Source organism: Chlorocebus sabaeus, chromosome 1, assembly GCF_047675955.1.
Source record: "Chlorocebus sabaeus isolate Y175 chromosome 1, mChlSab1.0.hap1, whole genome shotgun sequence".
Classification (NCBI taxonomy): Eukaryota; Metazoa; Chordata; class Mammalia; order Primates; family Cercopithecidae; genus Chlorocebus; species Chlorocebus sabaeus.
The window spans coordinates 51297550-51323443 of record NC_132904.1 but is presented as its reverse complement, the minus strand read 5'-3'; the positions used below and the strand labels follow the sequence as shown (position 1 = coordinate 51323443).

General features: G+C 36.0%; 1 protein-coding gene across 2 annotated transcripts; it reads right to left on the bottom strand.

Moving 5' to 3' along the window:
* Positions 1-475: 475 nt before the first annotated feature.
* Positions 476-3216, bottom strand: PTH (parathyroid hormone). Of its 2 annotated transcripts, none has more exons than XM_008006211.3 (3): positions 3077-3216; positions 1195-1285; positions 476-1091 (listed from the first exon to the last, which is right to left on the bottom strand). In XM_008006211.3, exons 1-3 carry the CDS (start codon positions 3153-3155, stop codon positions 830-832), a joined length of 432 nt encoding a protein of 143 aa, XP_008004402.3. In that variant the 5' UTR covers positions 3156-3216; the 3' UTR covers positions 476-829. The 2 variants fall into 2 exon arrangements, with proteins under 2 accessions (XP_008004402.3, XP_037853566.2); XM_037997638.2 differs by lacking the exon at positions 3077-3216 and adding an exon at positions 2948-3034.
* Positions 3217-25894: the final 22678 nt, after the last annotated feature.

Sequence of the window (25894 nt, the reverse complement as noted above, 5' to 3'; positions counted from 1 at the left end):
AAATCTTAGGCCTCATGAAGACAGAAACCATGTCTGTTTTGTTTGCCGTTGTATGCTAGTGCCTAAGACAGTACATGACAAATAAATAAACACTAAATAAATATTTGTCAAATGACGAATGAATGAAATTATCTTCTAATAGATATAAACATTGTATTTCTTGCAATTTTGGGTCCAGACTAGAACTATGATTAGTGGGTTTTTATGTAGGGGCAAATACTTTTTTCAAGTTTCAGACCACTTCATGCCCTTTTTTTTTGCTGAGCATTTTATTTCCTTTCCTGAAACCAAGAGGACAACAGTATTTAGCCACCGAAAATTGGGAAACCTCGTACTTTGGTAATACTAAAAGGTTGATGTTCAAAATATCCAAATGTGAAGCACATGATTAAAAAAATACTTTGTCTTGTTCTACCTAGTCATGATCAATGTAAACATCTGGGTATCCATCATAACCAAAAAGATATACTTGCAATGAGTGAGAAATGCTTCATTTATTTAGACTTATGATCATTACATTTTTGTTTTACATTTTAAGGTAGAAGAGAGGTTAAAAATGCAATTTTATTCTTTCATAAATTATGCAATAACATACTTTAAAAAGAATAAACTATAGAAAAGAATAATTAAAATAACTCAAATGCATAAAAGTAGAATCAAAATAATCAATTAAAATTGCAGCTATCATGGCTAGTGATGGATTATATGTAGTTTGTTATATCAGAGATATTGGTACTTGGAAATCTTAATAGACCTTTGAAAAATTAGCAGCATGTATCGTTGCCCTACACTGTCTAGAGCAGAGCTCTGACCGTATCTATTTTCATTTTCATTGGGATTTAGCTTTAGTTAATACATCCACATCAGCTTTGTCTGCCTCTCCAAGACTTTTTTCATGGCTCTCAACCAAGATATTGTCTTCCTTTTTTCGGGGCCTCTGGGAACCAGCATCTCTGGGAGCTAGAGGAGCTCCAAGGGCAATAAAATTATGCACATCCTGCAGCTTCTTACGCAGCCATTCTACTCTCTCCATCGAGTTCAGATGTTTTCCCAGGTTATGCATAAGCTGTATTTCACTCACAGATCTCTTCCTGGGAAGAAGAAAAATAGAGAGGGCCACTTCCCATTAGCTCCCCACTTCAAAATGATAAAGTCAACATTAAAAATCCAATTCCCAGGCAAAACAGTACTTACTTAACAGATTTCCCATCTGATTTTGCAAGAAAACAAATTGCCAACATGACAATCATTATTTTAGCCATGTCTTTTGCAGGTATCATCTTCACTAAAAGGAAAGGCAAAATGGAGGTATTTTAAAATACTTTTAATATTCAAAACTATAGTACACAGAATGCAATACTAACTAATTGGGCTGGTTTTCATGAGAAGCTTTTGGAACCAACCTCTTTATTTTATGGATACACTAGTATACATTATATATACACATAATTTAACTTAGAAATTAGTTTTATGCTCCTAACTATCTTTTGGAGATGTCTTGTGCAAGTTTTAATATATAAATCTTAAGCCACAAGAGGAATGAAAGAGCTTATTTTTGAGAATGCCCCCCCGCACTGCATTTTATGTTGATTATGCCTAAATGCTTATAACTTGCTTGAAAATGGCTAATTTTCTTAATAGTGTAAATTGTTAACACTGTTTATTTACTTACCAAATCCCTTTCTTAAGTAAACTTCATTTCAGGCATTGTAATAATAACCATAAACACCAAACAAATAGGTGCTAATTTAGAGATTTTCACTAAATTAATGCACATTTCTCCTAGCATTAAAAATAATGTGTCAGAACATTTAAAAATCATCTGATTGACTACTTGTGATATGGATTTTGAGCTTTATCTCTAAATGGAATGCTTGCATTTTATTTATTCAACCTATTTTATTAACAATTATCTTTTAATATAACGTTTGTCTCTTTCTTCGTTTCACATCGATGTAAGATATTCTTGCCTTAATCAGCATTTCAGTACTTGCAAAGGCTGTTATTATAGAAGTGCTTTTCCTTAATGCTCAGTGTACTACATTTTAACATACACATAGAGTAGTTATGTACTCCTGTTTTACAGGGAAACTCGTCATTTAGAAGTAGCATAGGAAATATAATCTGCTACATTTTTGTTTACTCTACAATATAAAGCTATTGATGGAGCAACATGAAAATTTTCTTTTTCTGTTTATGTTAGAAACAAGCACTGTAGCTGGAGGACAGGAGCACTGGAGTCTAATCTTACTTTGTCATATTCATCTAGTGACCTCAGATATCTCTGCTTTGCTTCCTTGTCTTCACAGGAATATGGGCTTCTTATAAGAATATCATGAAAAAAAGCTGAAAAATTGTTGCAAAACACCCTTCAATTCATGTAATACAATTTCATGAAATTAAGGAGATACAGTTTTCAGAATAGAACTGTCATTTATGTGAAAGGAATAAATATTCACTAGTCAAACTGTGCTTGTCCAACTTTAGTATACAGATTGGGCTCTTTATGCGCCATAAAATAAATAATCTAAATGAGAATACTCTGCAGGAAAAATAGAATATTAACTCCACTTAATACATTTATAGTGATTATTTAAATCAGAACTATTCATTCACCATCAGCCTGTTTTATTTCAAAATTTTGATACCAATACTATTATATTAAAGCATAGCATGCCAAATTTTAATGATTTTTTGCTATAATTTCAGATGAGTTTTTAAAAAGCAAGGTATCTCAGAAGACTTTAATCACAACGTATTTTGTGGTTTGAGAGTATTTTAATGGTATTAATTTATTTTGTATGTGACATTTTATATTAAACATAACACTCTTAGCATTTTACCTTGAAGAAAAAACATGGTATTTGTAGAAATGGTACACATTAAATAATAACTTGATTATCAAAAATCTCATGAGATTCAGAAGTGAATTTTTAAGATTACTTACCATGCAATGTCTTAGAACAAAATCTTCTTTCAGGTATATTAGTAGCTGATGTTGAGTAAACTAAAGACAACTGATAAATTGGACTGCAGACCCTTAAATGTGACTTTTATATATAGATCTTCTGCTTACCAAGAGAGGTTCTTTTATTGTTACAGATGATGTCACTCCCAATTCTCTGGATCTCAACTATAGGTTCAAAGCAGCACATACACACACCCACAGGGCGGTGCACACTCTTCTTAAGTTTTGGTTAGTTGGATACTAAAAGGAAAACAGCATTTGGCTTGAAAAGGGGCTTATGCAAAGACTTTTAACATATACAGAATTATGCCACCTAGAAAAATTCTACCTGGATTAATGAATCTGAATTTAAACTGTGAAAAGACTGATTTCAAAGATTTATGATAAAGTCATTATCTTACTCGAAAGTAAAATCCAAAAATAAGTATATTTGTTATAACCATACTGTTGGTACAATTTTATGATAATAAATCATAGATGTTATGCTTATTTTACAAGTCATTTTCAACCAATCCATATCACTTCTGGTCATCTTTCAAAAACACAGATGTAGCCCTTTTCTTAAAGGAATTGTTAAAAATAATTTGAGAAAATGCTCTTGGTACATAATTACTTTAAAAGCTTCAAAAGTGAAATTATTTTAAAATTTATTTAACTTATATTTTACTTGTGCATCTTAATCTGTAATAACAACATTTGATAAGCACTAACTGCATGCCTAATTACATACATCATCCCACTAGATCTTCACAGCAGTCCTTTAAAGTTAGTACTTAAAGTACTAAAGTAGATACTTATCCCCATTTTTACACGAGGAAACTTAGGCTTGGAAAGCAGAAAAGATGGAATTCAACAAAGGTCTTTATGACACCTGATTCTTACTACCTCAGTTTCTGCCTAAAAATATAGCCCTTCTTTGAACTCCAGTCTTCTTGACTTTAATTTGCAAAGTCATCTGAAATCACAGCAAAAATTCTCTGCAGCATTTTCCCCCAGGGGTTAAGTCTTTATTCTCATGTTCCCTAAGGGATGACAAGAGCCTGCTCCAAAACCTAATGGGGCGTGATGCTGCTACATGTCTGACTTCAAATATTGCTCCAGCAATAATTGCCCGGTCCACCTATCAAAACACATTGAATGTCTTTGATATATCTAGCACTCCTTTAGACAGCTTTGCTTTCCCACCAAAGATCCGGTTCCAGAGTGGGATCTGCTCTCTCAGCTCTGGTCCCATTCTGGCTTCATGTCATCCTTTTCCTACTATCCATTGTTAAGGTTTGACTCTACCTTAGGTAAGAGCCAGTACAAATTTGAATAGTAACCATATGGAGTTTATAATGAGAGATATATACTAGTCCTTCCCTAGGAAATTCTCCACTCTGGGTAAACCTCACTTAGAGTGTTGCTCCGGGCTCCATTTTAGAAGTAGTAGAGACAAATGGGAACATATATTGAGAATATCAATCAGTTTGGTGAAAATGTTGAAAACTATAACATGAGAAGTAGTTGAATGAAACTAGAAAAGTCTGAGGAAAAAAAGACGGGATGACTTTATAGCTGTGTTTAATTATAGGGTTACCATAAGGAAGGAGTATTCTCTGTGGTTTAAGAAGGAAGGGCTGGGTTCATTGGGCTTAAATTGGACATTATAATTGTCAAAATAAGGAATCAAGTACCTTCTCAAATAATGATTTCTCCATCACTGAGAATACTCAAGTAGAAGGTAGATAAGCATTTATCAGGTGTACTATGGAGATTTGTACATAGATGAAGGTTGAACCAGTTAACCAAGAGGTCTCTTTTAACTGTAAAAATCTGTTGTCTTGATCTTTTTAAAGACCTCTTCTGATGTAAACTCTACATGTGATGTTTGTGTGTCATTTTTCTGTTATACTCTGTTGAGAAGAAGAATTGGAAATACAAATGGTTTTTCTTTTTTCTTTGAGATGGAGTCTTACTCTATCTCTTAGACTGGAGTGGTGCAGTGGCATGGACATGGCAGCCTCAACTTTCTGGGCTCAAGCAGTCCTTCCACCTCAGCCTCCTGAGTAATTGGGGCTATAGGCACACAGCACCACAACCAGCTAATTTTTAAATTTTTTCTAGAGGCAGGGTCTAGCTAAATTGCCCAGGCTGTCCTTGGCTCAAGCACTCCTCCCACCTCTCACTCCCAAAGTGCTGGGATTACAGGCATGAGCCACCACACCCAACCACAAATGGATTTTTATTTTTTAACTTTTAAGTTCAGGGGTACATGTACAGGCCTGTTATATAGGTAAACTCATGTTGTGGAGGTTTGTTATACTAACTATATCATGACCCAGGTATTAAGCTTAGTGCCCATTAGTTATTTTTCCTGATCCTCCCCCTCCTTCCACTCTCCATCCTTCAGTAAGCCCCAGTGTCTGTGGTTCCCTTCTTTGTGTCCATGCGTTCTCATCTTTTAGCTCCCAATTATGAGTGAGACCATGAGATACTTGGTTTTCTGTTCCTATGTTGGTTTGCTAAGGATAGTGGCCTCTAGCTCCATCTTGTTCTTTTTTATGGCTGCCTAGTATTCCATGGTATATATGCACCACGTATTCTTTATCCAGTCTACCACTGTTGGGCATTTAGGTTGATTGCATGTCTTTGCTATTGTGAATAGTGCTGCAATGAACATACACATGCATATGTCTTTATTATAGAATGATTCATATTCATTTGAGTATATACCCAGTAATGGGATTGCTGGATCAAATTTTAGTTTTGTTTTTAGTCTTTGAGGAATCACCACACTGTTTTCCACAATTGTTAAACTAATTTACACACCCACTAACAGTGTATAAGTATTCCTTTTTCTCCACAACCTCACCCACACCTGTTATTTTTTGGCTTTTTCATAACGGTGATTCTGATTGGTGTGAGACGGTATCTCATTACGGTTTTGATTTGCATTTCTCTGATGATCAGTGATGTTGAGCTTTTTTCCATATGCTTGTTGGCCACATGTATGTCTTCTTTTGAAAAATATCTGTTCATGTCCTTTACCCACTTTTTAATGGAGTTGTTTGGTTCTTGTAAATTTGTTTACATTCCTTATAGATGCTGGATATTAGGCCTTTGTCAGATGCATAGTTTGCAAAAATTTTCTCCCATTCTGTAGGTTGTCTGTTTACTCTGTTGATAGTTTCTTTTGCTATGCAGAAGCTCTTTACTTTAATTAGATCTCATTTGTTAATTTTTGCTTTTGTTGTCATGACTTTTAGTGTCTTCATCATGAAACCTTTGCTCATTCCTATGTCTATAATGGTATTGCCAATGTTGTCTTCCAGGGTTTTTGTAGTTTGGGTCTTTAATCCACCTTGAGTTAATTTTTGTATATAGTGTAAGGAAGGGGTCCAGTTTCAATCTTCTGCATACACAAATGGTTTTATAAACACATTTTGCATTGTTATTATAAAGCCATGCTAAATATTCTGATTTGGAGATTTTTCCCGCTTTGGGTTGGCTTGATGTAATTGATAGCCTTCTAGGAGTGATGTAATTACCACTTTCTTGTTCTTCTTCCTCTTACACTTATTTATAGAATAAATTGTCATACCAAGGCAACCACATTATTGAACCAGTTTTACAGAAAAATAAAGCAAACAGTTTAGACAGTGGTCACTCATTTGTTCACTCAAAAAATGCATTGAATACTATCTGCCAGGGGCTGTATTAATCATTGGATAATTGAGACATAATCAATGCCTTGAAATTTAATGCATAATTACAGTATAATATGATAGGTATTATAATAGGGTATGAACAAAGACTTATAAAAGCACAGAAGAGGAAGTGACAATTTCCCTAAAGTTGTTGGAAGCTGTTTTACTGAAAAGCTGAACTGTCCTGAAAGGTGATTGTGTTTTCCATCAGAGAAGGTAAGAAAGGACAGAGGGAACTGCGTGTGCACAGGCATGCACACAATGAAGACTGAATAGGCACAGTGACTCACACTTGTAATCTCAGCACTTTGGGAGGCTGAGGTGAGGGGATTGCTTGAGCTCAGGAGATTGAGACCAGCTTGGGCAACATAGCAAGACCTCATCTCTCCTAAAAGTTAAAAAAAATCACCAGGATGTGGTGGTGCACACCTGTAGTCTCAGATACTCAGGAGGTTGAGGTGGGAGGATCACTTGAACCTGGAAGAAGGAGGCTGCAGTGAACTGTGGTCATGCCACTGTACTCCAGCCTGGGCAACAGAGTGAGACCCTGTCTCAAAAAAAAAAAAAAGACTGAGTATTGAGTATGTGCCTGTGGATGGAGAAGGGAAATGGGGAAATGGATAATGACTCCAAAGAAGTAAGATTTGGGTAAATTTTGGAAGGTTATTGTGTGAATGCCAAGGAGTTTTGTCTTGCAGTCCTCTCTAAACCCTAAACATGTGCATTAGTAATATTGTTGTGTCCTTCAGATTTTTCAAAGGACTACTTGACCTTCCCACAAAGCAGTAATATAGCTGCCAAGACTTAACATATAGTTTATCTGAACCATCAGGCTCTGGACCTGCAGATATTAGATAGAAGGAAATCACTTAGGAGGACAAGGCTAGGGGATATGTGGGCACAAGAGACTGATGACACCGTGACCGAGAAGAGCTGAGCACAGCTTTTTGCTTTGAAAAGGTCAGCCTTTCTTAGCATTCTAAAGTACTGAAGCTAGGGTCAAATAATCTAATGTATTCCTCACATTTGGGAAGCATAAAATGCCGTGTGTTGTGCCCTATTCCCTTATGGAAGGTTTAAGTTAAGACGGATACTTTTTCCTTCTGTTTGCTCAATAGGAATTAGCATGGCTTTGGGAACTTGACATCAACAAATTTCCAGGGCTGAAAAATCCAGCTACATCTCTCTAATTCCATGTTTTGTGAACAGATTGGATAATTTCAGCCCCCTCTTTTTTTTGGAAAAAAAAAAACAGATTTATTGAGTTTCGATTGATATACAAAGAACTGTTCATATTTAATGTATACAATTTGATGAGTTTGGACATACATGTTATACCTGTGATGCCATCACCACAATTAAGGTAATAGACAGAGGCAGCACTTCTCAAAGTTTCCTTGTTGTTTAGAAGAACACAACATGAGACCTACCTTCTTAAATTTTGAAGTTCACAATGCAGTATTCTTAACTATAAACACTACATTGTATAGCATATCTCTAGAACTTATTCTGAATAGTGTCTATCTTAATGGTTGAGTCACCCTTTTGCTTCAAGCCACTCTGTGCAATGAGTTACTGAGCTCATTATTATTATTATTATTATTATGAATTTTTTTTGAGACAAGGTCTCAATCTGTCACCCAGGCTGGAGTGCAGTGGTGTGATCTCAGCTCACTGCAACCTCTGCCTCCAAGGCTCAAGGAAGCATGAGTAGCTGGGACCACAGGAGCATGCCACCGTACCAAGCTAATTTTTGTATTTTTGGTAGAGACGGAGTTTCACCACATTGCCCAGGCTGGTCTCTACCTCCTGGGGTCAAGTGATCCATTCGCCTCGGCCTCCTAAAGTGCTGGGATCACAGATGTGAGCCACTGCACTCAGCCAACCAAGCTCCTTTTGATCTATCAGAAAAAACTTTCCTCTCTGCTTCCTTTCACCAGCCCCTAAACATGCTTGTAGTTGGAGGCAATGAATGAATGCTTAAAGTGACTTAGCACATAATAAATGATTAATATTCCAAGTATTTATGATAGTATTCTGTTCCTTATTTTTCTTTCTCTAGAATTTTTATTGATGGACACTGTGATTTTGATTCTCTAATAGGCAGCATTTAGAAGGCCACTGATCTTTATATATTCATGTTATAAACTCTGGGATCCATTATATCTGAGTAGCTCCTTGAAGTTAAAATGTGCAGCCACATTCACAAATACAATATTACTTCTTGTTTTTTGTGTGCTCTATCAGTGAACATCTAACTCTGCGTGAGTTTTCAGCTTTCTACATGTTTATATGGATTGGAGGAGTGTTAAGATGATATGCAGTGTTTCCACAATCAGAAAGAGACATCTCTAGAGGCAGGGACTGAAGGAAATAGTCAGTTACTGGATGCCTGGGATGAGGCTGTCTTTCTAAATACAGTAAGAAATGTCTCTGTCTTGTCACAGAGCAAACCTAGAGTGTCACTTATGGACTTAATGGAACCTTTAGATCTTTATTTGATTGAAAAGGTTTTAGTTGCCTGTGCAAAGTTCTCTGTTTCTTAAAAAAAGAGAGCGAAAGAAGTAAACACAATTGAGTCATCACTTTTTGAATCATAAGAAAGCCATAGCAATTTAATTGAGAAGTGAAGTCTCAGATTTTCTGTGGCCCTTTCCAGTGAAGTAACCAGACGACTAATGTTATTATTATTATTAATTTTTCATCCAAGCTAGACTGCAGGGGCATGAGCATTAGCTCACTGTAACCTCAAACTTCTGGACTTAAGCAATCCTCCCACCTTAACCTCCTAAGTCCAAGTAGCTAGGCTCGTAGCTACTAGTAAGCCTCCCAGCTACTCCTAAGCCTCCTAGTAGCTATGCTTGTGCTATCACATCCAGCTATTTTTTTTTCTTTTTTTGTAAATACAGGGTCTCCCCATGTCGCCTGGGCTGGTCTTGAACTCCTGGCCTCAAGTGATCCTCCTGCCTTGGCCTACTAAAGTGCTTGGATTGCAGGTGTAAGTCACTGCACCTGGCCCAACACTCTTGATTCTAAATACTCTCTTTTATTGTCCCATAAATGTAGTTATACTGTTTAGACCAAGTGTTTCAATTCAGGGTTCATATCCTATTAGTTCCTGCCAGAAAAAAAAATAATATAAAAAGAATTTTGAAGTTTAGATAATATGGTCTCCTCAGTTAATGCGGGTCTTACTCTGGATTACATAGATAGCTTTCTGCTCTACTCTTCCTTTGTCTTTGATAGAATATCATGATGATGCAATTTATGATACAACAACAAAACAAGAAAATAAAATGTCTTTTATGTCCCTTATCCAGTGTTCAACTGGAGCAAATAGGCTATGTACTTGATTCTTTCCTTTATGTTTTTGAAATGGTGTGGGAAAGTAGCATGGTTTCCCATTAGTGAAGCTCTAAGTCAAATGATCTGGGTTCTCAGACTCCAGGAATGCCAACACTGCAATTTACATTATGGTTTTCATCTAATGTGGTAAAGTTTTATTGAGCACTTACAGTCAACCAGGCAAGATTTCCCTGCTCATAATCTTTGTGAGTTTTGTTTTTATGTGATTTTTTAAAAAAATTATGACATCTTAACCTTTTGTAGTTTAAAATTCCACATCTCAAAATAGAATACTGCCTTCCCTCATTTGATGAGCTTTCAGATATAAACTATCATATGTGAAAATGCTTTACATATAATTGGCATTCAAAAAATGCTTGTTGAATCTAAATCTGAAAGAAAAGTGTCCCTTACCCATCCCGTCAGGTGGGTCCGTCTCACTCTGGGAGTTCCTAGTAATAAGCATAGAGAGTGCTGAGCAACTTGGCCCCATCTGGTCTCTGCCTCCCAGATTTGTGAGTCCAGCTCCCTGAAGTGCAAAGAATTCTGAGGCAGTAGGCAGTTATGATGTTCATAAAAAGCCATGTTGAGTTTGCTAATTACACAAGGAGTTGTTGTAAAACTTAAACTAAAGCTAAGTGTATCTTTTTTCTTCTGGTAGCAATATGTACTAAGTGTGATTAGAGAGTGGACTCTTATTCAAGTTAATAAACCAACAAGCAGCCCCAGAAGCTGTGTTCTTCTTACATCCACTTGGCAGCACTGTGCAGTGGAAACACTCAGGATGTGGATGCAGACTATGTGGGTAGCTTGTAGCTCTGATACTTACCAGCTGCACAACTTAAGATATGTCATTTTACATAGCAGAACTTCAATTTCCACAGAAAAATAGATATAAACTACCCCCCTAGACTTTGTGAGGATCATGTAAAATAATGTATATGCAAGTACTTTGTCAACAGTATCAATGGTACTGATTAGAATCACAATAATAATAACAGTCTGTGAATCCTGTTAAGATGATGTAATTCAAATTTGTAGCTTTCTGTGTCTCTGTTACTGATTGCATGACATTTGACATTTCAAATAACATTTCAGAGCTGTACTAAAAGCTGATGCTAGAATGCTACTGACTTTATCTTTCAAAAATGAAAAGAATCTTCAGCATGGCCTAACTCAATACATTGTTCAGAAGAATGCTCTAATGGATGCAAAGAGAGGCATGAAGATAAGATTCTCTATTTTCTCTCCAGGGACAGTTTTCTAATGTTTAGGGCAACAATGAAGTATGTAAAAGTAGCTGTAAAATTTAATTCAAACACACTTATGCAGTTGGTTATTTTATGTAATCAATTGAAGGGAAGGTCATAGTGGAAAGAGCACTAGATTTAGAATTAGAAGACCTGAATTCAGATCCTGACATTACAAGGGTTGCTGGATTTAGCAAATGAAAGCACAAGACACCCAGTTAAATTTGAATTATTTCTAATTTCCTAAGCATATGTACACTGAGATAAAAAAATATTGCATGAGATCTACTTATACTAAAAATATTTATTATTTATCTGAAATAAATTATAAGTATCTAAATTACATGCTTCTCTTTTACATTATTTTTTCCTGATGATTTGGCTCTTCTTAACAGTTCCTATTTTGCAGAATTTACTTTCAAGATTTCTTGCAGTTGTAGTTTATGTTCCAGTTATATCATAACATAGCTTTTATAGTGGTCACATCCAACTTACTCCACTCTTTGGGGCATTGAATTATCACTAGTAAGAAAACGTGTTCAACATTATCATTATAAGTTGAGCTCCTGAACAGGTACTGGTATAAAATTAGCAACTCAGAATTGCACCTTGAAATGGATTTGTGAAAGCACATAATACCATCTTTCATGGCATTAACTGCTTTTATATTGTTCAGGATTACATTTTATCTCTTGATCAATGACTTTTAAAATTGTTATCTACTGACAATAAGGAACATTGTCATCAATTTTGATTTTCTTCTTCAGCATGATGTGATGATTTCACTTGTTTCCATACTGGATAAGTATTTAGGAATATTCATGTAAAATAATGAGATTCTTTGAGGGATGAAATCTATTTGAAAAGATAGTCATGGCAAGTGCTATAGCAATTGTCCACATCAAGTTGGAATTACTTTCCTATCCATAAGTGATATTGTCTATTTTACGAACAGCTTTGACACTTAAAGGCATATGTTTTTTATTAATTCTTTCTTTAGCATACTCAACAAGTTTCTTTAGGCAAAGAAAAACTTTAAGGCCTGGCTCTGTGGCTCACACCTGTAATCCCAGAGCTTTGGGAGGCATAGGTGGGAGAATCGCTTGAAGCCAGGAGGTTGAGCAATGGAGCACTTTAATAACAGTTTGCTCTTCTTTGTATTTGCATACTCTTATTGCTAAAAAGATATTGAAAACTGTGAAAAGGGAATAAGTAGGCTTCATTTAATAGAGTATTTTAAAAGTCAGTAATAATTTTGGGGATTTTTTGAGAAAGTATGATTTCAATGCATCATATATATGTATCAATGATTTCAATCCTTAGAAACTAACAATTCTCTAACTGCATTTGGCAGGGTCAACTGGTTTTTGAATGTGAGATAACTGAGCAATACTGAATGCCAACAAATCACAACAATCCTTTTATTGCTCATTTTGAATAGCATAAATATTGCAGGTTAGATACTCATCTCCCAATCAGGGTCCTGTGGCCCACTGTCCACTTAGCTGGGACTGTGGGTGGAGGCAACTTTTCTTAAAATGAGCTCTGGGCAAGGCAGGAAATTGTACACACACACACACACACACACACACACACAGAATCTAACATGGTATCATGCATCAAGTGTTTGTTTTTAAAAAATGTTTAGGATGAGAACATAACTCTCCATGCCTTAAATGTAGGCTGTGCATAGTGGCTTCTTCCAGAGAGTGCAACATGGAAAGGGGGAAAAAAGAGTAACTTTATAGTGGAGATACTTGACAAATCCTAATTCATCCAGGTGATCAAATCAACATCAACAGTGATAAATAGTGTTGATAGATTGCATCCTTGATACTATGTGATGAAAATGGCACTTTACCTCTGCAATTTTCCTCCCCAAGGCAAATTAGAATCTGCCATATTTTTCTCATGACTAGTCCAGGACAATCATGAGAAATATAAGTCCCTATTAGACTTATATCCTTTGTCTAATCATGAGAAAACCAAGGCAAATTCTCACTGAGGGGCATTCTACAATATCTTCAAAACTGTCAAGCTGCCAAAACCAAGGAAAGCCTGAGAAACTGTCACAGACACCGGGGCCTATCATGGGGAGGGGGGAGGGGGGAGGGATTGCACTGGGAGTTATACCTGATGTAAATGACGAGTTGATGGGTGCTGACGAGTTGATGGGTGCAGCACACCAACATAGCACAAGTATACATATGTAACAAACCTGCACATTATGCACATGTACCCTAGAACTTAAAGTATAATAATAATAAAAAATAAATAATTAAATAAATAAAAGAGGAGCCTAAGACAACAAGATAACTAAGTGTAAAATAGCACTTTGCATGGGATCCTGGAACATAAAAAGACAATGGGAAAAAACTAAGGAAATCTGAACAAACTATGGTCTTTAGTTAATAAAAACTTATCAATGTTAGTAATAGTTAATAAAATCAATAAAGTTAAATAATATTAATGAATTACCAATAAATTAATAAAGTTTGTATCAATGTTATAATAAAAAATATTCATTGGTTTATTATGACAAATGTACCATACTAGTGTAAGATGGTTTTTTTTTGTTTTTTATTTTTTATTTTTTTGAGACAGAGTCTTGCTCTGTCACCTGGGCTGGAGTGCAGTGGCACAGTCTCAGCTCACTGCAATCTCTGCCTCCCAGGTTCAGGCAGTTCTCCTGCCTTAGCCTCCCGAGTAGCTGGGATTACAGGTGTGCACCACCACACCCAACTAATTTTTGTATTTTCGGTAGAGATGCAGTTTCACCATGTTGGCCAGGCTGGTCTTGAACTCCTGACCTCATGTAATCCGCCCATCTCAGCCTCCCAAAGTGCTAGGATTATAGGCATGAGGCACCACACCTGGGCATTAGATGTTAATAATAGGGGAAACTACCTGTAGGGAGGTGATGGTGTGGGCATATGGGAACTCTGTACTATCTGCTCAGATACTCTGCAAATCTAATATCCTTCTGGAAAATAAAGTCTATTCATTTAGGAAAAGTCGTGGAGATATAGCAGACAAAAAGAAATAAATAAGTGAAGCTCTCAGCAAAAAGAAAAAGTTTAGGAATTTAATTGAGAAGTAGAGGATTTGATACAGCAAAATTAAGAGTCAAGTAAGATTGTTTTGGTCATCTACTGGCAATTTACACAACACTTCATATTATACTTTGTCTTACCTGGTTCTCACCAGGTATCATTGAGGTAAATATTATTTCTATCTTATAAATATGGGGCTTAAACTTGGACTTCTGAAGTTATTGGTTCAAGTTTACTCAACTAGTAAGGGGCAAGGCCAAATTTAAATTTATGCCTCTGGACTTACATCTTTTTCTGTAATATCATACTACAAAGAGTAAAGGTCAATAGAAAGGAAGCAGAGAATTCAATCCGGGTCATATTTGCTGAGGTTTCAAGGCCCTGTTTTGAGAGGTATGGGATTATAGAGAAGGTTAGGCATAGACTGTGACCTGGAGGAATGTATGTTCTAGTGGTGTAGACAGACAAGTATGATTTATAATAATGCCAGATCCATTGAAGTGGGGAGGTGGAACAGATGTGGTACAAGCTTATGGTGGTACCATAACGATGATGCTCTCACAAGCTTTTGGCTGTCGGTGGTAAGAAGTTGCAAGGTCAGATCCCTACACCTATGTGCGATCTCTGCAGATTAGATTACTTCTTTATGCCCGAGAGAGTATTGAAGGATAGGCATCTCAATTTCTTTTCAGGTGTAAGTAAGATGACACATACGAATGATAAAGCTGACAATCTTTTATCTAGTATAAAGGTCTCTATCTATAGTTTTCAACTGTAAATGCTTTCCTTGCCACTAAGTAGCTTAGTTGACAATCTGATATTAAGTTTCGATTCAGCAAAAGACCCATATCTTTCGTTAACCAAAGTACAATTATATAGTAATAGTCATACTCGCAGAGCTCTTGCTATATGCTAGAAACTGTTCTAAGTGCTTTATAAATGTTATCTCTTTAATCTTTACAGCAACCCTGAGGTAGGTCTATTTTAACCCTTGTTTTACAACTGAGGAAACTGAAGCATAAATAAGTTAAAGACATGTCCAGGGTTATCCAACTAATAAGTGGTAGAGACCTGATTTGAACAGAGGCAGTGTGACTCCAGAACCCATGCTTATGATAATTATGGAATACTATCCACACATGTACCCCCATAGACACACACTGGAACAGTATATTAAAGTATGTTTACTTATACCATAACTTAGATTTGAGAAAATATAGTTTCTCTAAACTGTAAAATTTTTTATGTCTTTTCAAGCTTCCCGGATGCTAGTTAGCAGCAGAATAAGAAGTTCTATATTTGGTTTAATTTAAAAAATGAGTTCAATTGTACACCATTACTGTATTAGTTCATTCTTGCACTTCTAATAAAGAAATACCTGAGACTGGGTAATTTATATATAAAAAAAGAGTTAATTGGCTCACAGTTCTGCAGGCTGTACAGGAGGCACAGCAGCTTTTGCTTTTTGAGAGGTCTTAGGAATCTTCCAATCGTGGTGGAAGGCAAAGGAAAAACAAGGCAGGAGCAGCAGCAAGAGAGAGGTTGGGGGGGAATGCTACACACTTTAAAACAACCAACTGTCTTGAGGACTCATTCACTATCACAAGGACAACACCAAGGGAAGATGATGATAAACCGTTCATGAAAACTCTGCCCCCATGATCTAGTCATCTCCCACCAGGCCCCACCTCCAACATTGGGGATCACAATTCAACATGAGATTTGGGTGTGGACACACATTCAAACCATATCAATCACCAAGTGGGATTTATTGCTGGAATGCAAGGAAAGTTCAACATACAAAAATCAATTACTGTAATACCCAACATTAACAGAACGAGGGGAAAAAAGTTACGTTATCATCTCAATTGATGTAGAGAAAACATTTGACAAAATTCAATGCCCTTTCATGATAAAAACACTCAAACTAGAATTAGAATAAAACTGCATCAACATAAAGATCATATATGAAAAACCTACAGCTAACATTACTTTTTAAGACAAAATTTCTTCTCTAATGTCAGGAACAAAACAAGGATACCCACTTTTCACCACTTCTATTCAACATAGTACTGGAAATCCTAACCAGATTAATTAGGCAAGAAAAAAAAATTAAAGGCATCCAAGTTGAAAAAAAAAATGAGATTATCTCACTTCTCAGATGACATGATCTTATAGTTAAAAAACTCTGAAGGTTCCACACACACAAAAATAGGACTAATAAACAAATTCAACAAGTTTACAGCATGCAAAATCAACACAAACAGTTGTACTTCTTTACATCAATAATGAATACTCTGAAAAGGAAATTAAGAAAACAATCCCATTAACAAAAACATTAAAAGAAATAAATGCTGTTGAACTTACAGTGATAACTACAAGCAATGAATTTACAGTGACAAATACAAAACATGACTGAAAGAAATTAAATACATCAATATGTGGAAAGATATTCTATGTGCATGAATTCAAAGACTTAATACTAATATTACGAAGTCAATACTACCCAAAGCAATCTGCAGATTAAATGCAACATCTGTCAAAATATCAATGATTTTCTTGGCAGAAATAGAAAAATTTATCCTAAAATTTATATAAAATCTCTGGGACCCTGAATATCCAATAAAAGTTTTTCCTTATTTTATTTTATTTTACGTTGGGGCTACATGTGCAAGTTTATTACAAGGGTATATTGTGTGATGCTGAGGTTTGGGCTTCTATTGATCCCATCACCCACATGATTAACACAGTACTCAACAATTAGTTTTTCAGCCCTTGCCTCCGTCTCTCCCAGCTTTTGAAGTCCCCGGTGTCTATTGTCCCCATCCTTATGTCTGTATGTACCCAATATTTAGCTTCCACTTATAAGTGAGAATAGGTAATATTTGGTTTTCTGATTTCTGCATTAATTCACTTAGGATAATGGCCTGCAGTTACATCCATGTTCATGCAAAGGAAATTATTTCATTCTTTTTTATGGCTGTGTAGTATTTTTTGATGTATATATGTATCACATTTTCAAAATACAATCCACCATTGATGGGCACCTAGGTTGTTTTCATTTCTTTGCTATTGTGAATAGTACTGCGATAAATATATGAGTGAAAGTGTCTTTTTGGTAGAACAATTTATTTTTCCTTTGGGTATATATCCAGTAATGGGATTGCTGGGTCATGTGGTTGTTCTGTTTTTAGCTCTTTGAGAAATATCCAAATTGCTTTCCACAGTGGCTGAACTAATTTACATTCCCACAGTGTATAAGCATTCCCTTTTCTCCACAGCCTCACTAACATCTGTTATTTTTTGAATTTTGCTAATACCCATTCTGATTGGTGTGAGATGGTGTCTCATTATGGTTTTGATTTGCATTTCTCTAATGATCAGTGGTGTTGAGCATTTTTCGTATGTTTGTTGTATATCTTCTTTTGAGAAGTGTCTGTTCATGTTCTTTGTCCACTTTTTAATGTTTTTTTTTCTCTTGTTGATTTGTTTAAATTCTTTATAGATGTTGGATATTAAACTTTTGTCAGATGCATAGTTTGCAAAAACATTCTTCCACTCTATACGTAGCCTGTTTACTCTGTTGATAATTTCTTTTGCTGTGCTGAAGCTCTTTAGTTTAATTAGGCCTCCATTGTCAATTTTTGTTTTTGTTGCATTTGCTTTTGAGGACTTAGTCTTAAATTCCTCGCCTATGCTGATGTCCAGAAGAGTATTTCCTAGGTTTTCTTCCAGGATTTTTATAGTTTGAGGTCCTACATTTAAGTCTTTAATCCATCTCGAGTTAATTTTTGGAAGCTATAGGGGTTAATTTCAGTCCTCTGCATATGATTAGCCAGTTTTCCCAGCACCATTTATTGATAGGAAATTTTTTTGCCGTTATTTATTTTTGTTGACTTTGTTGAAGATCAGTTGGTTGTAAGTGTGCAGCTTTATTTCTAGATTATTTATTCTGTTCCAATTGTTTTTACACTAGCACCTTTCTGTTTTGTTTACTGTAAGCCTTGTAATATAGTTTTAAGTCAGATAATATGATGCTGCAGACTTTATTCTTTTTGCTTAGGATTGCTTTGGCTATTCAGGCTCTTTTTTATTTTCATGTGAATTTTGGAATCCTTTTTTTTCTAATTCTGTGAAAAATTCTGTTGGAAATTTAATAGGAACAGCATCAAATCTGTAGATTGCTTTGGGTAGTATGGGCATTTTAATGACATTGATTCTTCGAATCCATGAGCATGGAATGCTTTTTCCATTTGTTTGTGTTGTCTGTGATTTCCTTCAGCAGTGTTTTGTAGTTCTCTTTGTAGAGATCCTTCACCTTCTTGGTTAGATATATTCCTAGGTATTTTATCCTTTTCGTGGCTATTGTAAATGAAATTGTATTATTGATTTGGCTCTCAGCTTGAGTTTCCTTGGTGTTAATTTTTGTATATTGATTTTGTACTGTGAAACTTTACTGAAGTTTTTAACAGGTCTAGGTGTCTTTTGGTGATGTCTTTAGGATTTTCTGGGTATATAATTATATTGTCAGTAAAGAGAGAAAATTTGACCTCTGCTTTTCCTATTTGGATGCCTTTTATGATTTTTCCTTGTCTGATTGCTCTTGCTAGGACTTCCAGTTCTATGTTTAATAGGAATAGTGAGAGTAGGCATCTTTGTCTTATTCCAGTTCTTAGGGGGAATGCTTCCAGCTTTTGCCCATTCAGTATGATATTGGCTGTGAGTTTTTCATAAATGGCTCTTATTATTTTGATGTACATTCCTTCAATGCCTAGTTTATTGAGGGTTTTTATAATGAAAGAATGTTGGATTTTATTGAATGCTTTTTCTGTGTCTATTGAGATGATCATGTGGTTTTGTTTTTAATTCTGTTTATGTGTGAATCACATTTATTGGTTTGTGTATGTTGAACCTATCTTGCAACCCAGGAATAAAGCCCACTTGATCATGGTAAATTAACTTTTTGATGTGCTGCTGGATTCAGTTTGCTAGTATTTTATTGAGTATTTTCACATCTATGTTCATTGGGGATATTGGCCTACAGTTTTCTTTTTTGTTTTGTTTTCTCTGCCAGATTTTTGTATCAGGATGATGTTGGCTTAGTGGAATGAATTAGGGAGGAGTTCTTCCTCCTTGATTTTTTGGAATAGTTCCAGTAGGATTGGTATCAGTTCTTTGTATGTCTGATAGGATTCAACTATGAATCCATCTAGTCCAGGCCTTTTTTTTTGTTGGTAGATTTTTTATTACCAAAACAATCTTGAAAAAGAAGAATGAAGTTGGAATTCACAACTTACTTTGGAGCCGTAGTAAATATTAACACAGTATGGTACTGGCATAAAGAAAGACATACACAGATCAATGGAATAGAATGGAGACCCCAGAAATAAACCCTTTCATATATGGTCAAATGATTTTTGACAGTGATGCAAGACCATTCTATGGGGAAAAGATAATCTTTTCACCAGTGTTGAGAAAATAGAATAACCACATGTAAACAACAACAATAAGACAGAGCCAAGTCTCTGTTCTGAGGCTTGGGTTTCTCCCTTGGCCACTTGTCTAATACCTGCTCATTTCCAAGATCTGGCCTAAATGTAACATTTTCTGTGATGCCTGCCAAAGTATTGACCACTGGGATATTCCCAAGACACTTTATACTCATCTCTTACCAAAGCTCTGAAAGTAGCAGCCAAGAATGGAATCCAACCCAGGGCTCTTTCCATCACCCCAGTACCTCTCACATTCCCTTTTAAGTTATGGCACTAGCAGGCTGACTCACCAGTGAAACTCAAAACGGGGAACTAATGGAGGCTTGGAGATTGACTTTTCAGGAAGGCACAGAGCTATATGATAGTGGTTTTGAGTGCTGTGGCCATCTCTATACAGACTTGAAGAACTCCCTTCCATCAGCCTTTACATTATCTGAAATGCAGAAGAGGGATTGACTATTTAAGTGTTTAGGAGCTATGGGATATAAGCAGCAATGAACAATATCATGTTTCTCTGAACCAGGTACTATGCAGATTTCTCTTGGGTCTTCCATAGCAAATTCCATTCATCTACCAATTGCTCTCTGTTCCCACCAAACTCCAAGCCATTACTTTTAGGACCAATGAAAAGCACTTCAGATCTCTTTCACATTAACCTCCTACTGTATACATACATATACATTCAGTTTTGCACTATTAAGTGTAGAAGTAATATATTAATTGAGCAGTACTGAAGAAACCTCCTCAAAAGGTTTGAGATATGAGTACAGTTTTCTTCAAAGGTATCATTCTCACAATATCTCTTCTTCTGTACATCTTTATAGTATAGAAGTGGATAAGAAGGTTCAAGAGTCATGAAATGGATTTTCTCATTTCCTTTGTAAATTCTGTCCATGAAGATTTGTTTTGCACAAATTTTGATGCCTGTACTTAGCACCTTGGTGCAAACTGAGACAAGAGGAACCCTATCTAATATGATGTTATACTGTATGTTTTAGTTATCTAATGCTGCATTATAAATTACCCCAAAACTTGATGGCTTAAAACAGTAACAACTATTTATTAATTTTTATGGTTTCTCTGGTCAGGAATTCAACGGTGGCTTGAAAAGTTAGTTTTGTCTTAGGCCTCTTATGTAGTTGCAGTCAAAATGTTGGCTTGGCTATAGTCATCTGAAGTCTCAACTGGGGTTGGAGGATCCACTTCCAAAGTGATTCACTCACAAACCTGGCAAGTGGATGCCAGCTATTGATGAAGGGTCTCAGTTCCTCTCTCCATGGGTCTCTCCTCATGAGGCATGGGCTTCTTCATAATATGGTGAGCTGAGTGGTGTCCAAAGACAAGCAACCTGAAAAGGAATTGCCAAGTGAAAACTATACCATTTCTTTTTTAAAACAGCTATATTAATAGGTAATTTATAATTCATCAATTTGAAGTACACAGTGAAATGTTCCTTAGTATATTCATGGAGTTGTGCAACCACTACCACAATCTAATTTTAGAACACTTTAATTGTCCCCTAAAAAAAGTCTCCATACCTATTAGTTGTCACACCCCATACTTTCCCCATCCTCTTCCTTAAGCCCTAGGCAATCACTAATCTACTTTCTGTCTCTATGGATTTGCCTACTTTGGATATTTTAAATGGAATTATACAATATGTGGTCTTTGGTGAATGGCTTCTTTCACTTAGCATAGTATTTCCATGTTATAGGAGGTATTGATATTTAATTTCCTTTTAATGCTAACTAATATTCCATTGTATGACTATACCACATTTTATTTATCCATTCATCAGTTGATGAACATTTGAATTATTTCTACTTTTTTGCTATTATGAATATGCTGGTATGAACATTCATGTACAAGTACTTGGGTGGAAATATGTTTTCAAATCTCTTTTGTATATACCTGGGGGAGTGGAATTTTGAGGAGCTCTCAAACTGTTTTCCAAAGCAGCTGTAACATTTACATTCACACCAACAATGTATGAGGGTCTAATTTTTCCACCTCTTCACCAACACTTATTATTGTCTATCTTTCTGATTACCACCATTCTAGTGGGTATGAAATGGTGTCTCATGGTTGTAATCTGTATGTCTCTGATGACTAATGACCTTGAGCCTCTTTTCATATCCTTATTGCTCACTTGTATATCTTCTTTAGAAAAATTCCTATTTGAATCCTTTACCTACTTTAAAAACTTGGATTGTCTATTTGTTTATGTATTTATCTATTTATTTATTTATTTTAGATGTAGTCTCACTCTGTCACTCAGGCTGGAGTGCAGTGGTGCCATCTCGACTCCCTGTAACCTCCGCTTCCTGGGTTCAAGTTATTCTCTTGCCTCGGCCTCCTGAGTAGCTTGGATTACAGGCATGCACCACCACACCCAGCTAATTTTTGTATTTTTAGTAGAGACGGGATTTCACCATTTTGGCCAGGCTGGTCTCAAACTTCAGACTTCAGGTGATCCGTATGACTTGGCCTCCCAAAGTGCTGAGATTACGGGTGTGAGCCACCGTGCCTGGCATTATTTTTGAATTATAAGAATTCTTAATATATTCTGGATACAGGTCCCTTATTGAGGCATAATTTGCGAAAACTGTCTTCCATTGTGTGGGTTGTTACTTTACTTTCTTAATGGTTTTGTTTGCAACACAAGTTTTAAGTTTTAATGTAATCCAATTTGTTCATTTTTAAAAAATTGCTTGTGTTTTTGATGTCTTATCAAAGAAATCATTGCCTAACCTATAAATATTTACTTTTATATTTTCTTCTAAGAGTTTTGTAGTTTTAGCTCTTACAGTTAGACCTTTGACCCATGTTGAGTTAATTTTTGTGTATGGTGTTAGACAGTGAAACTGTGTCCTTTTTATGTCCTAGCTTTGAGAACCACATAGTATCATTTCCACTCTGATTCATTGGTTGGACAAGTCCCTGCCCAAGTTTAAGTGGAGGAAACATAGAGCCCGCCTCTTGTGGGGAGAATATCATTCAAGGGTAAGCAAGGTGGATAAAGATACAGATGTGTCTGTCTTTGGAAAGTATAATCTGTAGCACTAGTAATACAGTCATTTATGTTTCTTAATATTTAGAGATATTTTAAGTGAAATGTCCAAAGACTTTTGTTTGAGTTCTGACTCTTCTCCTCACAATTTGTCATTAACTCAAGAAATACCAAGTTAGGATAATAATGCCTATCTTTTAGAGTTGCAGTTATGACAAAATTAAGACAATATGTGAAAATCCCTAGTACGGTGTCAGTTACAGAGATAGCAATGGACAAGGTATTTTGATATGATTTGGCTGTGTCCCCACTCAAATATCATCTTGAACTGTAGTTTCCATAATCTCCACATGTCATGGGAGGGACCCAGTGGGAGGTAATTGAATCATGGGGGCAGTTACCCTTATGCTGTTCTCAGGGTAGTGAGTAAGTTCTCATGAGATCTGATGGTTTTATAAGGGTCTTTCCTCCCTTTGATCAGCAATTCTCCTTCCTGCCTCCACATGTGAAGAAGAATGTGTTTGCTTCCCCTTCCACCATGATTCTAATTTTCCTGAGGCCTCCCAACCCTTTGGAACTATGAGTCAATTAAACTTCTTTTCTTTATAAATTACCCAGTCTTGGATATGTCTTTATAGCAACCTGAGAAAAGACTGATACATATATAAACCAGTAGTTCACAGAAGATGAAAATTAAATGACTCTTAAGCATATGAAAAGATGCTCAACCTCACTCATAGTAAGATAAATTTAAACTAAAATTACACTGAAATACTACTTCTCACCTATTGGCAAAAATTTAAGAGGTTGACAACACAGTCTATTGGCAAGACTCTGAAAGGACAAGGTCTTTTATACATGACTGGCAGGAATTGCTGGTACACTTGCTATGGAAGGGAATAATGCAAAATTACATTTACGTTTACCTTTTGACCCATCCATCCCACTTCTAAGAATATATCTTATATGGTTTGACTGTGTACCCACCCACATCTCATCCTGAATTGTAGCTCCCACAATTCTCCCATGTTGTGTGAGAGACCCTGTGGGAGGTAATTGAATCATGGAGGTGGGTCTTTCCCATGTTGTTCTTGTGATAGTTAATAAGTCTCACAAGATCTCACGGTTTTTATAAAGGGGAGTTTCCCTGCCCAAGTTTCTCTTCTCTTGTCTGCTACCGTGTGAAATGTGACTTTTGCCTTCCACCATGATTGTGAGGCCTTCCCAGCCAGATGGAACTGTAAGTCCATTAAATTTCTCTTCTTTGTAAATTGCCCAGTTTCAGGTATGTCTTTATCAGCACCATGAAAACAGACTAATACACTCTCCAAAAGATACACTGGTAAAAACCACAAACCCACATATGTATATTATTATATGTATGTACTACTATGCAGTATTATTCATACTATTAATAGCACAAGATTGAAAACACCCAAAATGTACATGAATGGGAGACTAGCTGAATAAACCATGACATACTATGGAACAAGGAAGATTCCCTATACATGGATCTGGAAAGAGATCCAGAATATAGTGCCAAGTGAAAAAAAAGATGCAGAACAATATATTCTAACTTTGTGTGAGAAAGTAAAAGAAATAAGAATGCACATGCATATTTAATTATATTTTCTAAAAAACATAAGGATAAAGCAGGCATTTAAAAAATAAAGGTTACACACAAAAAACTGAAACTGGACCCCTTCCTTACACCTTATACAAAAATTAACTCAAGATGGATTAAAGACTTAAATGTAAAACCCAAAACCATAAAATCCCTACAACAAAACCTAGGCAATGCCATTCAGGACATAGGCATGGGCAAAGACTTCATGATGAAAACACCAAAAGTAATGGCAACAAAAGCCAAAGTTGACGAATGGGATCTAGTTAAACTAAAGGGCTTCTGCACAGCAAAAGAAACTATCATCAGATGAACAAGCAACCTACAGAATGGGAGAACATTTTTGCAATCTACCCCCTTGACAAAGGTCTAATGTCCAGAATTTACAAGGAACTTAAACAAATTTACAGGAAAAAAACAAACAACCTATCAAAAAGTGGGCAAAGGATATGAAAAGAGACTTCTCAAAAGAAAACATTTACGTGGCCAACAAACATATGAAAAGAAGCTCAATATCACTGATCATTAAAGAAATGAAAATCAGAACTACAATGCAATACCATCTCATGCCAGTTGGTATGGCAAGTATTAAAAAGTCAAGAAACGATAGACGCTGGTGAGGTTGTGGAGAAATAAGAACACTTTTACTGGTGGGAATGTAAATTAGTTCAACCATTGTGGAAGACAGTATGGAGATTCCTCAAGGATCTAGAACCAGAAATACCATTTGATCCAGCAAGCCCATTACTGGGTATATACCCAAAGGATTATAAATCAGGCTGCTATAAAGACACATGCACACGTATGTTTACTGCAACACTACTTACAATAGCAAAGTCATGGAATCAACCCAAACGCCCATTAATGATAGACTGAATAAAGAAAATGTGGTACATATGCACCTTGGAATACCACACAGCCATAAAAAGGAATGAGATCATGTCCTTTGCAGGGATGTGGATGAAGCTGAAAGCCATCATCTTTAGCAAACTAAACAGAAACAGAAAGCCAACACTGCATGTTGTCACTCATAAGTGGGAGCTGAACTATGAGAACACATGGACACAGGGAGTGGAGCAACACACACCAGGGCCTGTTGGGGTGGGAAGGGAGGGGAGGGAACTTAGATGATGAGTCATGAAGTGCAACAAACCACCATGGCACATATATACCTATATAACAAACCTACACATTCTGCACATGTATCGCAGAACTTACAGTAAAATAAAATAAAAATAAAGGTTACTTACTAAGAAAAGAGAAAAAAGGGGTAGAAGGGAAAGTGATGGAAAGTGAACTCTGAATATATTTTGTTATAATGACATCATTGTTATGTAAGAAAATGTTCTTAGTTTTTGGAGATGGATAATGAAGTATAGAGGGGAAAACTGACAGGAGGTTTAGAGTTGTTATTTCCCCAGAAAAACGGGGTGGGGTGGGATGGGCAGGATGGACTGATGCAA